Source organism: Vanessa atalanta, chromosome 22, assembly GCF_905147765.1.
Source record: "Vanessa atalanta chromosome 22, ilVanAtal1.2, whole genome shotgun sequence".
Taxonomy (NCBI): Eukaryota; Metazoa; Arthropoda; class Insecta; order Lepidoptera; family Nymphalidae; genus Vanessa; species Vanessa atalanta.
The window spans coordinates 9,295,321-9,309,653 of NC_061892.1; the positions used below are offsets into that span (position 1 = coordinate 9,295,321).

At 32.8% G+C, this 14,333-nt stretch overlaps 1 protein-coding gene across 2 annotated transcripts in view; it reads left to right on the top strand.

The window, feature by feature from the left end:
* The first annotated feature begins 230 nt into the window (after positions 1–230).
* LOC125072839 overlaps positions 231–14,333 on the top strand; it is a 28,810-nt gene continuing 14,707 nt past the window's right edge. The window contains exons 1-4 of one of the 2 annotated variants that reach the window (XM_047683557.1): positions 231–309; positions 8,135–8,259; positions 9,132–9,276; positions 11,989–12,076. In XM_047683557.1, the coding sequence (XP_047539513.1) occupies positions 8,229–8,259; positions 9,132–9,276; positions 11,989–12,076 (264 nt within the window). In that variant the 5' untranslated portion in view covers positions 231–309; positions 8,135–8,228. Of the gene's footprint in view, positions 310–8,134; positions 8,260–9,131; positions 9,277–11,988; positions 12,081–14,333 lie in introns of those variants that run through there. The other variant, XM_047683559.1, reaches the window with a different exon arrangement.

Consider the following 14,333-nt stretch of genomic DNA (forward strand, 5'->3'; position numbering starts at 1 on the left):
TAGATACGCACAATTAAAATTCGTACGGCTATTAATATATAAGCGATAAATATAAATGCTTTAAAATGATGAGGCCAGTCGCGATAACGCTGCGTTAGAAGTAACACGTGTCGTGATTTTGTGTTATTTATTTTTTTAAGACGAAATATTTAAAGTCTGTGCCGTATAACATCAAACATAACATAAAAAAAAAACAATCAATAGATATATTTTTGTGGTTTTTATTTCAATTGAATGTGTTTTCATTGTTTACTTTAGTGAATAGTGGGTCGATAAACTCGAATTTATTTGGTTAAAAAAACGTTAAGAGTGAGTTTCCTTGACTTTTATTATTGAGTTGATTATTATTCCGATAGCGACGTCATTTTTTTTATATAATATTTAAATTTTAAAACCTGTTTCGGTGGTGCCATATCTGATAATCATAATAATATTATTTTAATATAAATTTATAAAATAATTAAATTTTTTCTATTATTTATAATACGTATATATTCAAACAAACACACACAACAGCTGTTTCTATAATGAAAACAGACTTAATAATTTAATACAAGTATCTAAATTATTTATATTTAGTACATTTTTTTTATATATAATTTAAGCCCAAGGACACAATACACTCGATTCAAATTGTATAAAAAAATAGCGAAATCGACGGAAAGATACTAAAAGTAATTTTACCTCAAACAAAAGGAACTCGGATTCTTTATCGGTCAATACACTAAATAAATATCGGTCAAAATTATTTTGGCTTGCTTCCATAGTTATATGTTGGACAATAGATTTGTTTCCGGAGTAAAACGATTACTAGACTTAACTAATTTTTCGCTGAATTTTTAAATTGTAACATTATGTTAGATATAGTGAAACCTCCTAAATATCCACTGCTGGACACAGAGTTTATTCCACCACGCTTTTCAACTGTAGATACACATATTATTTTGTATTTTAGTAATTCGTTTATAAGACTGCAAATCCAAGAACGAGGGATGACTTTTTCAGACTTTGACCATTCCAACCTAACCTAACATGTAAATCCTAAGATTTACCAAGTCAATCCCAAAGTTTTATGCACATTTACCATTCATAATCGGTAAATCTTAGGTTTTACTGGAAAATCTTAAGATTTACCGTAGTTCGAGCTTTTACAGTATTATAAGACTTTGTTTAGTTTGCCCTTATTAAAGTCAAATTATGCACGAAATTCTTTTATATATAGAGTCTGTAATGAATATAACACAAAATTTTCCAGTATTGTGCTAGAACCAAAAAGCCTAGATCTTTTATTTGTTTTTTTTTCAAATTTGCCCTTATTTCATAGGTTTGTTTTTTCTTATTATTATTATATTAGACATTATAATTAATTTTGTTCTGCTCTTATTATGTTTTTAGTTATAAGTGGAAACTTTACTGGTATATGTGCTAATTTTTATGCTTTAGCTTTAAGAATGACTTGTACTGTTTGTTTCCCTATTAAAGTAAAAATAAATAAATAAATATATATATATATAACATATGTGCGTTCAATAACAATGTTTTCGTACTTTGTATTCATTAATATAGTTCGTGCCATTAGCTAAATGGATAGACGATTAAGGATTTTATGACTTACATTTTTGCTCTAATAGTCATTGAATGACATAAATAGATTAATATATCAATTCGGTCTCGTTAACGTTATCTGTTCGACTGTTAATATAAATATAAGATCATTTGAATGACTCTGTCGATGCCGAATACCGAGTAATTCAACTTTAAACATGAAACTTTTTACTTGTTGGTAGGGCTTTGTGCAAGCCCGTCTGGGTAGGTACCACCCACTCATCAGATATTCTACCGCCAAATAACAGTACTCTGTATTGTTGTGTTCCGGTTGGAAGGGTGAGTGAGCCAGTGTAAGCACAGGCACAAGGGACATAACATCTTAGTTCCCAAGGTTGGTGGCGCATAGGTGATGTAAGGAATGGTTAACATTTTTTACAGAGCCTTTGTGTATGGGCGGTGGTGACCACTTACCATCAGGTGGCCCATATGCTCGTCCGCCAACCAGACCCATAAAAAAAAAACTATGTTCTCCTATCTGTTGGTGGTAGATAGATGCTAATTCCATCATGTCAGTCCAATGATGGATACATCAGCGGTTTCTTATAATGATTTCCTTCGCCGTTTAGTATGAGGTGAATTATAAACTTAACTGAGCACGTGAGTATTCAGTGGTGCTCACACGGGTTTCATTCACACCTGGGACACCAGTCATATGCCATTTTTAAAATTACTTCATATAATTTACAACTACTGATTTCACATTAAACACTTATAATGTGGCTTATGAATTTAGGTTATCTACGTTAAGGATCGTACACACACATGTAACAGCGTAATAGGTTTTTTTCATTAGTGAAAGATAAATTATGAAATTTGATATAAGTTAAAATATGTAGAAATATATTTAAATGTTTTGATTTAGAGACACAAAAGCGCATTATTGTTTTATTATATTGAAATGAAAAGTCGTAATTTATAGTCACGTGACCCGAAACACGAGCCGCCATGGTGTGACGTCAGATAGGCAAAAAGTGTCATTTCGATGTCATCTGGCACTTTGATAAGCAACTTTTCTGGAGTTTTAATGCTGGTATTTGTACATTACACACCAACGATAGCGATTGTAATTCATTATTTTCCCAAAAAATACCAAATATTTGTAGCTGTTAACGTGACGTCACCAAAATGACTGACAGAGTTTTTGCGGAAATAAAAAAGGTTTCAAATATAATTTATTTTTAGGGCAAGAAAACGTGTTTAATTTGCCGAAATATGTTTTTATTTGCTTTTTATTCGGAAAATCAACATTTTGAAGTACTTTTTTTTAACATAATAGAATACCCTATTGATCACATTGAATTAATAGTTAAGTTACGTCCACACGTGAGCCACAGAAAAGTAAAAAAGTCGCTGTAAATGTCTAACTGACTTTAAATCTCCTCTACATTTAAAGAGAAGGTTTTTTATATAATTTTTTGGCGGACGAGCAAATGGGCTACCTGATGGTTGTTTATCACAGACATTGGTGCCTTAAGACTTTTTAACCATACCTTTCATCGCCAATGCTGCATCAACTTTGAGAACTAGGATGTTATACCCCTTGTGCCTGTTACACTAGCTCACTCACCCCTCAATCTGGAACAAAACAATACTATGTATCGCTAACCTAACCTACCCTACCCAGATGAGCTAACACATAGCCCATTATACATATTTAGAGTTATTTTTAAAGCTTATCCCTTTACGATACTCAAATGCACACACGTGAATCACGTGGTCTGATGGTACAATAAAGTATATGTTCAGTTTCTTCGTTGCCATCGTCAACACAGGTGTATGCACAGTTTTACAAATGATTTCGCTTTGTTTAAACAAACTGCTTTGAGTGATCTCTAACACTACGTCACATTCGTTAAACTTAGTTTCGAAGGTGTACCTTGTACATTCCATCCCAAGATCGATCTCTGATCTCTGTATTAGTTATTCCGTTCAAACGTGTTGTTTTCGAGACTTATATCGCAACAAATCTATGTCATAAAGTTCCTCACAGTATTTTCCTGTCAAACTGAACGGGCCTTTAAATTATATACGACAAATGGCCGAGCTGGCTTAGTGGAATCAAAATTACTTGTAAATTGTATTTTCTTGGTTATTCTAATAAAAATAAATAAAGTGCCCATACATGAAATTTCAAATCATTTTCATTCATTAATATTAAAACAATGACTTAATTTTTCTTCTCCGGTTAAGCGTAGAGCTTGTTTGTTAAATCAAAAAGTAAAGTAACAGCCAGTGATGTCCCACTGCTAGACCTCTTCTCCTTTTACACAGATTTTTTACACAGACAGATTACAGCTTGTTCCGCCGAGCTGCTCCAATGAAATCAAAGGCAATATGTGTATTATTCAAAGGACTTTTTCAATAAATTTAGAAAAGTCATTTTGGTAGATAAGAGTTAATGTAAAGCTATCGCAGGCTTCGGATGATAGTTATACCGAATAGCATAACAAACTCGGTAGTCTATTTCTCAAATAATTATATAATACATATATATATATTTTTTTTTATTAACTACACATCTCTGCATTTAATAATAGGTCTTATTTCATTCATCATAAGATTTAATTTCATTAATTGGTTAAGTTTAAATTTAAATCAAATATTTGCGGAATTATATTTTAGAGAAAAAAAAAGTTCAAATGCATTACAGGATTCTATTGAACCGTTTCGTAATGTTGCATTTTAAATGATTATTTTCACTCTATAAATGAACAACGAAATATTTCGACCTGCTCATCTCTCTTATCGGGGCTATCTGTAAAATGGTTCTGTAATTTTGAAACTAGTTAGTTAAGAAAACAGAGAAAAGTCTTTTTCTGACATCTAACGCCCGTGTTTTATTGTTATTTATAATTTGTTCTTACAGATTATAGAGCTCTCAATTATATAAGCTTCCGGTACCAATACGCAATACCAAAACACGTAAAATATCTAATTATAATACAAACTCACACAACTACAATTTGTTTACACACATAGTAAATATTTTGCTATAATATGATAATATATATTAATGATTCAGTCCACGAGAGAACTTTGCACGTGTCGCTGTATTTATTACTAAATAGTAAACAAAGTCGTGTTTTGTTTTTGTCCGTTTGTTCATTTATTCTTTCGAAAGCTATGACTACTCGTATGACCGTAAATTGTTTATATAGTTAAGAAATTATTATTTAGTTTCAATTTTTTTTTAAATTGTCTATTTATTTTATTCTATTAATTTTTGTTAACGCTAAGTAAATTTTACACGTTTTATACAATTTTAGTATATTATATTACGATGAAAGCCTAAAAAATAAGCGTTTATTACAAAATTTATTAAATATTAAGCCGGTTAACCGTGCTAAGTCGGGATGAGGAAGTGGGTACCACGTAAATATAATAAATAGGTATATGTATATATTAAATACGTACATGTCGTGTTAATAGTTACGTAACATACTGATCTTACAAACATACAGCTATGAATGTGTCTTTTTATGTAAATTAGCTTGTAACTTCGCATACGCCAATTAAAGTATTGTATGTGGTATAAATTTTTATTAAAATAAATAATACATTTATAGTTCTGTGAGTATTTAATACTATACAGTAATAATACCATTTTAATATCTACAACTCGTCTGTTACATTGTAAAGTTAAAAGCAACCATACCTATTTTAATCTAATTGAATCTATTATTAATAAAAAAATACTTTAAAATATTATATTACCTTTGGTGGTAGCCTTGTGCTAGCCCATCTGGTGCGTAAGCTGGAGTAACCACGGGCACCAAGGACATATAACCTTGCTCCCAAGCTTGGTGGTGCATTGGTGATATGAGGAATTAAAATGTGTTTGATATTTCTTCAAAGAAGACCTAGCTTACCTTTGTATATTATTTTACTATGGAACCCAAATAAAATGACGTTAGATTCATTGCAGACGATGTCTCGAGTACTGATAACCTAATTACTATTAAGTGGGACTTAGGAGCGATGTACTCTGTCTATTCATTGTATGTATTGCCATTAGAGTGCAGTGAGCTTACACTTCTAGGCTAGAACGGTACGGTAAAAACTCGACAGACGGGCCAATGGGCCACTTGATTGTAAGTGTTCACCACTGCCCAAAGACATCGATGTTGTAAAAAATATTAACCATTTCTCATATAGCCAATGACCCCGCCCCCAACCCTGGAATCTAAGATGTCTGCAGTTACGCTAGCTCACTCACCCTTCAAACTAGAACAAAAAATACGAAATATTGCTTTTTGGCGGTTATAATGAATGTATGACAAGCAATGACACCAAATCGAAAACGCCGCGCCAATAGAAACCCCGCCTTTATGTGGCTATATCAAAGATCTACAAAATGCCATTGTCACTTCGAATAATATGTCGATACACTTATGATTTTATACTTAAAGATTTGGCAGTATAGAATATTTATTTAAAAGCAAAATACTAATTACTCATTAATCACGAAATCTCAGAAACTGTAACACCTACAAACTTGAACATGACATGCGCTAAGAACGATTTTATGAAACTCCACCCCTAAGGAGGAAACGGGGAAGAAAGTATGTATTTTATATATTTCGGTTTCAGCTAGTATAATTAGTAAAACAGCTGCCTCAATACTCTAGTGGCTAGATTATTACGCAGATCTCAAGACGATATACAAAAAAATTACACTTATCTATACTAATAAATAAGACGTTTTATATCATGACTAACTAAAAAAATAAATAAATCAATATACATAAAACTTATATCAAAAGATGCAGCGCGATTTAGAGACAAGGTTTTAGTTTATAATAATATTAAATAAGTAGGTTCACTTTGCAGTTTTACTGGTAGTTTCTGAGATGAGCCAGGAACAATATTTCTTAAATTTAAGGTGGGAGGTCAAGTGGAAGTCGGTCTAATCTTATTGGCCGGTTGATTACATTTGAGACATCTGCGGTTATCTATCGATAACATTAGCTCCACCAAGTTTTTTGTTTGGGCTTAGCAAACAGACAAAATTTGATATCGATTTTAAATAAATTCCTTATTGATTTATTGAGTTTTCTTACATTACATTAGCAGCCTGTAAATTTCCCACTGCTGGGCTAAAGCCTCTTCTCCCTTTGAGGAGAAGGTTTTTGGAGCATATTCCACCAAGCTGCTCCAATGCGGGTTGGTGGAATACACGTGTGGCAGAATTTCGTTGAAATTAGACACATGCAGGTTTCCTCTCGATGTTTTCCTTCACCGCCGAGCACGAGATGAATTATAAACACAAATTAAGCACATGAAAAATCAGTGGTGCCTGCCTGGGTTTGAACCCGAAATCATCGGTTAAGATGCACGCGTTTTAACCACTGGGCCATCTCGTTTTTTTAGTTTACTTAAATTAGAACATTTTCAATTTGACTTATATGACTTTGAGGCGTCATTGCACCTATAACCCCATCTTGGAACGAGCCTGGGTTGTGCACGCTGGACATATAAACTCTCCAACTAATGAAAGTAAAAACATACTCTTATTTTAAGGGTCAACTGTAGTCTTATATCGAAGTTATAAACGTTACATAGCGCGAGTTTATTAATCAAAATTCTCTCTTTCTCATCATTGATTTTACATTTGAAAGAATGAGACAGTAGTTCTTATCTAGTCACCCCCTTACCTTAAACATAATTTATAGGTAAATCCAGTAGTTAATTCTATTACATTCGGATGTAAATACAACTGAGATAAATATATTATTATTAAAGATACACGTTGATTTCTAAATATAATTATTTTATTAGCTTAGAATCCGTTGAATAATTTAACGTTTGTATTTAAAGCTAGCTATGACAAGCAGTTTTACATGCCTTATATTCATATATTATATAAACTTAAACTAAACAATTATTATAACATTGTCAGTTATTGTTTTAATTGCAGGTTTTTTTTATTTTATTGGGTTAATAAACTTTTAAACGTAAAGTTGGTATAACTTATAATAGACTCGAGTGATTTTAACGATATAAAAACTAAAAGTTAACTTGGAATCATAACAATTATTTGAAGTCTAGCTAATTTTATCAACTTAGAAGATTACATGGGTTATAGAGATATTGATGAATTTAACCTGAATAAAAACCCGTCTGGGTAGATACCATCCACGCATAAAGTATTCTACCGCCAAGCAAGCCTTTGTTTATTGTGTTCCGTATTGTTATTTTCCGAATGGTTGTGTTCCGGTTTGAAGAGTGAGTGGTTCAGTATGGTTCAGTGTGGTTCAGTTCAGTTCAGTGGTTCAATGTCAGAGTTGGTTCGCATTGGAGATTTAAGGAATGATTATAAAATAATGTCTAATATAATGTCTAATATAATGTGGCCCATTTTCCAGTTCCTCTAACCATTTCATTAAAAAAAAAAAAACAGAAAAACAATTATTATAATTTTTTAACTTAAAGTCATAACAAATCAGAATTATTCTGTTATCACAGACAGACGTTAAATATTATGTATTTGTACAGATAACAAATGTTTTATTTATTGTTCAAACAGGTAACGCGCGTTACGACACATTAATGTTATATCGAATAGATGAGGACAGCGAGTGTATTTGTAGTGAATAAATTATGACAAGTGGATATACAATATGGACCCACAGGAACTAGTGCCATTGGAATGTAAGTATTTAGAAGAATATGTTTTCATGTATAAATATATTATAATAGATAAGTTACAGACTATGAGTATCCCACTGCTGGACCAAGGTCTCCTCTACCATTGAGGAGTAAGCTGGGAGCTTATTGCACCAAACCTGATATACGATTATGGTGGATATATGTGGCAGAATTTCATTGAATTTAGACACATTCGGATTTCCTCGTGATTTTTACATTCACTGCCAAGCGTGAGATGAACTATAAAGACAAATTAAGTACATGAAAATATAGTGGTGCTGGTCCGGGTTGAACCAGCAATCATCGGATAAGATGCTAGCGTTCAACACCACTGGGCCATCTCGGCTCCTATAAATAATAATATAATTTTTATAACTATAAAGTAATTTAAAATTAATTACTCTATATTTCCTTTTCGCATACTACTATTAAATATCCATGGAAACTTGTGTAGGTGTATAGATATATTATTATAACGTATGATGTTTGTTTTGCATAATTAAGAGATAAAATCATTATTAGTAGTAGTAGTATCCTATTTTTCGTCCAGTTAAGAGGAAATCTTATTTTTCTATGGGGCCAAGTAAGTTATTGGAACGGAGTTGTTTTTCGCGGCCAGTAAAAACTGCCATAAGTCGTGACATAAGGGTATGCATCCAGGCGAGAGGGAAAGCTCTCATTCTCTCTTTCTATTATTTTAAAATATGTAAATTGCGATTTATACGGCGAAAGCAACTTCGTTCCAACAGGCTATCACTTGACATCTCGTTTTTTTTTTTATAAAATATCTGTCAAAGTAATTCGGCTTCACTTGAGCTGCTCTTTTATAGACAGATTTTTGAAAGCAATATTAGTAAGCAGTATTTTTTTTGTAGCTGGACTTCCCCGACCACGTCCCACTCGGCAGTTCAGTCAAATAGCCTCACGATCATGTTACAAAGGACCGATCAGGTTATGTCGCTTACTGATCTTGATGATAGTGCTGCCCTGTGTCTTCATATTTGTACCACTGTACATGAGGTAAGTTCATTGACATACATATCTTTTTAATAATACTAACAATGTTTGTTCAAGGAATTACCCATCTGCCCGCGGCTTCGCTTGTTTTAGCCGTCAGTTTTCAGCATAAAAAACCGATATCCTAGTTTTTGTTGCAAACTTGCTGTACCTATACCAAATTTTATAAAATTCAGTTCAGTCTTTTGGTCGTGACGGAGCACCAAACAGATATACAGACAGAGTTACTTTCGCATTTATAATATTAGTATAGATACTCTATATATTTTTATAATATTTTATGTCATAATAAAATACATCCCTTAGTTTAAATGTAGTAAGCGAAATATGGGAAAATTAATTTTAATTATCTACTATAGGAAGATGTAAAAATGTTGAACATTTCCTCAGAACAGTCGCTATTTTGTGAGCAATATGTTACTGGATTTGATTTCGGCGTAAGCCAGCTTAATCTAGACCGTTAACGATCTCACAAATGACAAAATCTCAAACTTAGATTGAACCTCCCGTTCACATAATCTTCGAATTAACTAAACGATTCCACAACAATGCAATTGTATTTAATGAAAAAAATTTGCTCACACGTGGCGACCACTCGATGTAAAACATAACAATTGATACACATATACAGTTTTAGTGTATAACTACAACAAACCGATAGATATATATCAAATAAAATATATAGAAACAAAGAGGTTCGTTAACATATTAATTTATTTTTATTCCATTAAGAATATATAGCAGAGCTAAACATATTGGAGCGCCTGGGGCATGTTGATTGGTTAACGAAAATGAAATTAAAAAAATAACATTTGACTAATTATATATTCTTTATTCAATTGGTTTTTAAATCGTCATCACACAGTTTTGAATTAAGTGTAAAGCCGGTTCGTATCGACTCGACCGAGAGCACCGGCTAGTATAAAATACTCTACCGATTACAAAAATTTGACCTTGAATTGTAAAACAATATATAATTGCAAAAAATCAAATAATATAATTAATAGTAAGCGCGCCATGAATTTATAAGAAAGTAGAGAAGGGGGGAGATGGAATGGAATGACGAGTAAACAGACCGTCCTAGCGTTTGCCGTCATATAATATGACATACGAATCAATTTTACCCCAAAGGCGAAGAAATATAAGGTGCAAAAGCAACAAGCGATTTGACCGCTGAAAACTAACTGTGGGCCTTTTAAGAAGGCTCAGAGTCAATCAGCCAGCTATGGAGCCGGCTATACTCGGCGTTTCTCTACGTGATCGAATCAGAAACGAGAAGATCCGTAGACGAACAAAGGTAACCGACGTAGCGAAGCGAGTCAGCAAGCTGAAGTGGCAATGGGCAGGGCACATTGCTCGAAGGACTGATGGCCGATGGAGCAAAAAAGTTCTCGAGTGGAGACCACGTACCGGCAAGTGCAGCGTAGGGCGTCCCACCGCGAGATGGACGGACGATCTGGTCAAATCCGCGGGGTATCGCTGGATGCAGGCCGCTACTCACCGGGCAAGGTGGAAGTCATTGGGAGAGGCCTATGTTCAGCAGTGGACGTCTTACGGCTGACATGATGATGATGATGAACCTATATTCAATAGTTTCTTTAGACTGAATTAACAAAAAAAACATAAATTTGATATTATTATGATACTAGAACTGTCATCCTAATACTTGAGTAATTATGATATAAATGGAATTAAAGAGCTTTAAGTGATTATTAGGGTATCAGGGATTTTAAAATCAGAATCAAAATATACTTTTATTCAAGTAGGCTTTTACAAGCATTTTTGAATCGTCATTTAACAAACTTTATTAAGTAAAGCTACCACCGGTTCGGAATGTAGATTCTACCAAGAAGAACCGGCTAGAAACTAAGTAGTTAATCTTCAATATTTAAAAATACAATCATGTTAGTTAAATACAATGAAGTTTAAACAAACAATAAAGTCATAATAGTTAAAATTTATATAAATTATAATCGTATTAGATTAATTATGTACTTTAAATCTTCTTAATATGCATGACGGAATAACTTCTGTTATCTTAAGGAATGTGCTGCTTAAATACTTTACCGATCAATTAATACAATCTATGGTATTTAGAAGGCTTGAGAATATATTTGATAACGCCGACCTGATTATATATCACCCATAGAGAATGAATGAAGAAAAGTAAATAATGAATAAAAGTGGGATAAATATCTGAATTGGTATTTATTAACTAATTTATATATATATATATATATATAAATAAATAACTTATTAAATAAAATATTAATTAGCTTGTAAACAAAGCCAATAAAGGAATACATATTTACTTGGTGGTAGAGCTTTTTGCCCCGCCCGTCTGGGTTTATACCACCCACTCATCAGATATTCTACCGCCTAGCAGTACTATCTAGTCTTGTGTTCCGATTTGAAGGTTGAGTGACTAGGATATAACATCTTAGTTCCCAATATTGTTGGCCCAAGGACGATGTAAGAATTGTTACCATTTTTTACACCGCCAATGTTTATAGGCGGAGTTGAGGTATTTTGTATAGTATACAAAATGTTATGTCTATACTGTTCACTGTTGAGGAGTTTCTTCGCCTGGAGCCAATCCTGGGTGTCGAATGGAAATGGTACTAATTCGTCTTGCATTATTTGACTTAAACAAACATTGCAAGTTCAATTAAAGATGGTTGAAAATTTTAGAAATTTATAATGACTTTTTTGCAGGTATCGTGTCTTTTCCGGTCAAATGTACCCAATGAGCATGACTGACATGCGCTTGATTGACAGCAAAATATCTCCAACTTGGTGTCAGGTAGGTCTGTACGTAGTTATTATACTTGTTCACTTTCTAGAACAATACCCGTTTTTTTAAGTTATCTGAACTCAGAGTCAGACATCTAAAAAGTAATTGGGTTTATTGTATTTGCGATTATTGTAGCTGTATCTTTATAACCATAATAACTTCTTGGTTTACTTGATGGAAGGTGATTAACCCTATAAGGTTCAATAACATGTTAGCTCCTGAGTTTGGTCGTGCATTGGTGACAAGGAATGTGAACAGTTATGATGGGTTTTTTCCCGCCGCCTTTTTTTATTTGTCTATTGATCAGCTGATAAGACCGCAAAAGTCTTAAGTTCAAATCTTAGGTTCATTCTTAGTCTTAGGTTTTCTGTTGATTTACAAGTTATCAGTAACAGAGTTTATACTCCCAAGCTTTAAAAAGCGCGTAAAGCGAATGGTTTTGCACTGAACTCTATCGGTCATGGGATCTACCGTCCCATCAGATTATAAGAGTGAAATAATAGAGAAAGCACCAGTGTTTGCATACTCATGCACTCTAATATATCTGTCTAATTTATCTAGTATTACTTGGTGGTAGGGCTTTGTGTCCGTCTGGGTAGGTAGCACCCACTCATCAGATATTCTACCGCCAAACAGCAGTACTCAGTATTGTTGTATTCCGGTTTGAAGGGTGAGTGAGCCAGTTTAACTACAGGCACAAGGGACGTAACGTCTTGGTTCCCAAGTTTGTGGCGCATTGGTGATGTACGGAATCGTTAATATTTCTTACAACGCCATTGTCTATGGTCCTGGTGGCCAACTTGCTCGTCCGCCTAACGATATAATAAATAAAAAAGAGGCTTGTTCTTAGCCGGTTTTATTTACAGAATGCTTCAATTGAAACGATTTCGTACCACGTTTAAAATAAGAAATTCAATGCCTCATAATAATTATAAACTATAATAAAATATAATTAACAATAGAAATTATTTAAATTTTATTCAAAGAATTTGAACGATTGATTTTCATCAGCTCATTATATACGCTAATTGACCGCATCTAATGAACATACTGAATTATTTGCGATATTGCAGAATAACATCATCGTATATATATATATTTATTCATTCGAAGTGAAGTTTTATAAAACACGCCATGACAGTAAAATGTCAAGGTCTAATTTAAATGCAAAGTTTCTATATGTAACGTTTCATAATCAAACGCACATGACGCAAGGTTCACATGTGTAGGTGTGTTATTTTCATAATTAAAAAAAAATTACTTAAATTAATCCTTAATTATTATTATCATACATTATATTAATCTTAACAGACATTAATTAATTTAATTGTGTCTTTTCTGTTATTTAATACGTCATTCGATCTCACACTTCACTTCTCGTTTTTTTCTATTTTTTATTCTATAAATAATAGTAGACAGCCTGGCAAATGGGTCATGGTAAGTGGCTGATGGTAAGTGATTACCACCATAAACATTGTAAGTAATCAATATAAACTATATCTTATGTCGTCAATGCGCCATCAACGTCAAGAACTATGATGTTAGATCCCAAACAATTCTTATATATTAGCTAGAACATTCAAACTGATCAGCCTTATATATAACGAGAAATATATATTAAAATCTTCCATATAAATAATAATATTTGTTCTTACTACACGCATACAACGATCACAATTACAAGAGTTGTTCTATATTCAAGTCTGTTTTATCACGTATTAGATAAAGACATTATCGGTCGTTTTATTTATTGTCACACGAGTAAATAATGATGTATACTGTTGTATTTGATGAAATAAATTTAAGTAAACGTTGTTCCTCGTCAAAGGACTCTCGCGTTTTAAAATCTTGACATTATAAGTATTGTATATATACGTAATTTAAATTTTATTACGGCTGTCACAATATGTACTCAAATGGTTCTTAGTCATAGTTTCAAGTCTGGAAAGTAACACTAACCTTTGTTTGTTTGTACTGTCGAGTATGTGTTATATGCGGTACATCGATTGTTATTCTTGTACGCAATTGAAATACAAAATTATCAAATCTAAATCCATGCTTTTCAAGCGTCTATAGCACAATAGTTTACGGGTCGTCGTTGGTCGTCCCCTCCCAGAAAAAGCATTAAACTGAATTGGAGATATTAGCAATTCCTTACAATGAGACATGGCTCTTACTACGGAGACTGAGACTTGTACTTAAAAAAATGCCAACATCATAAATAAGGCTTAAACATCTTCATACAATAAAGCCATCTTCAGACAAT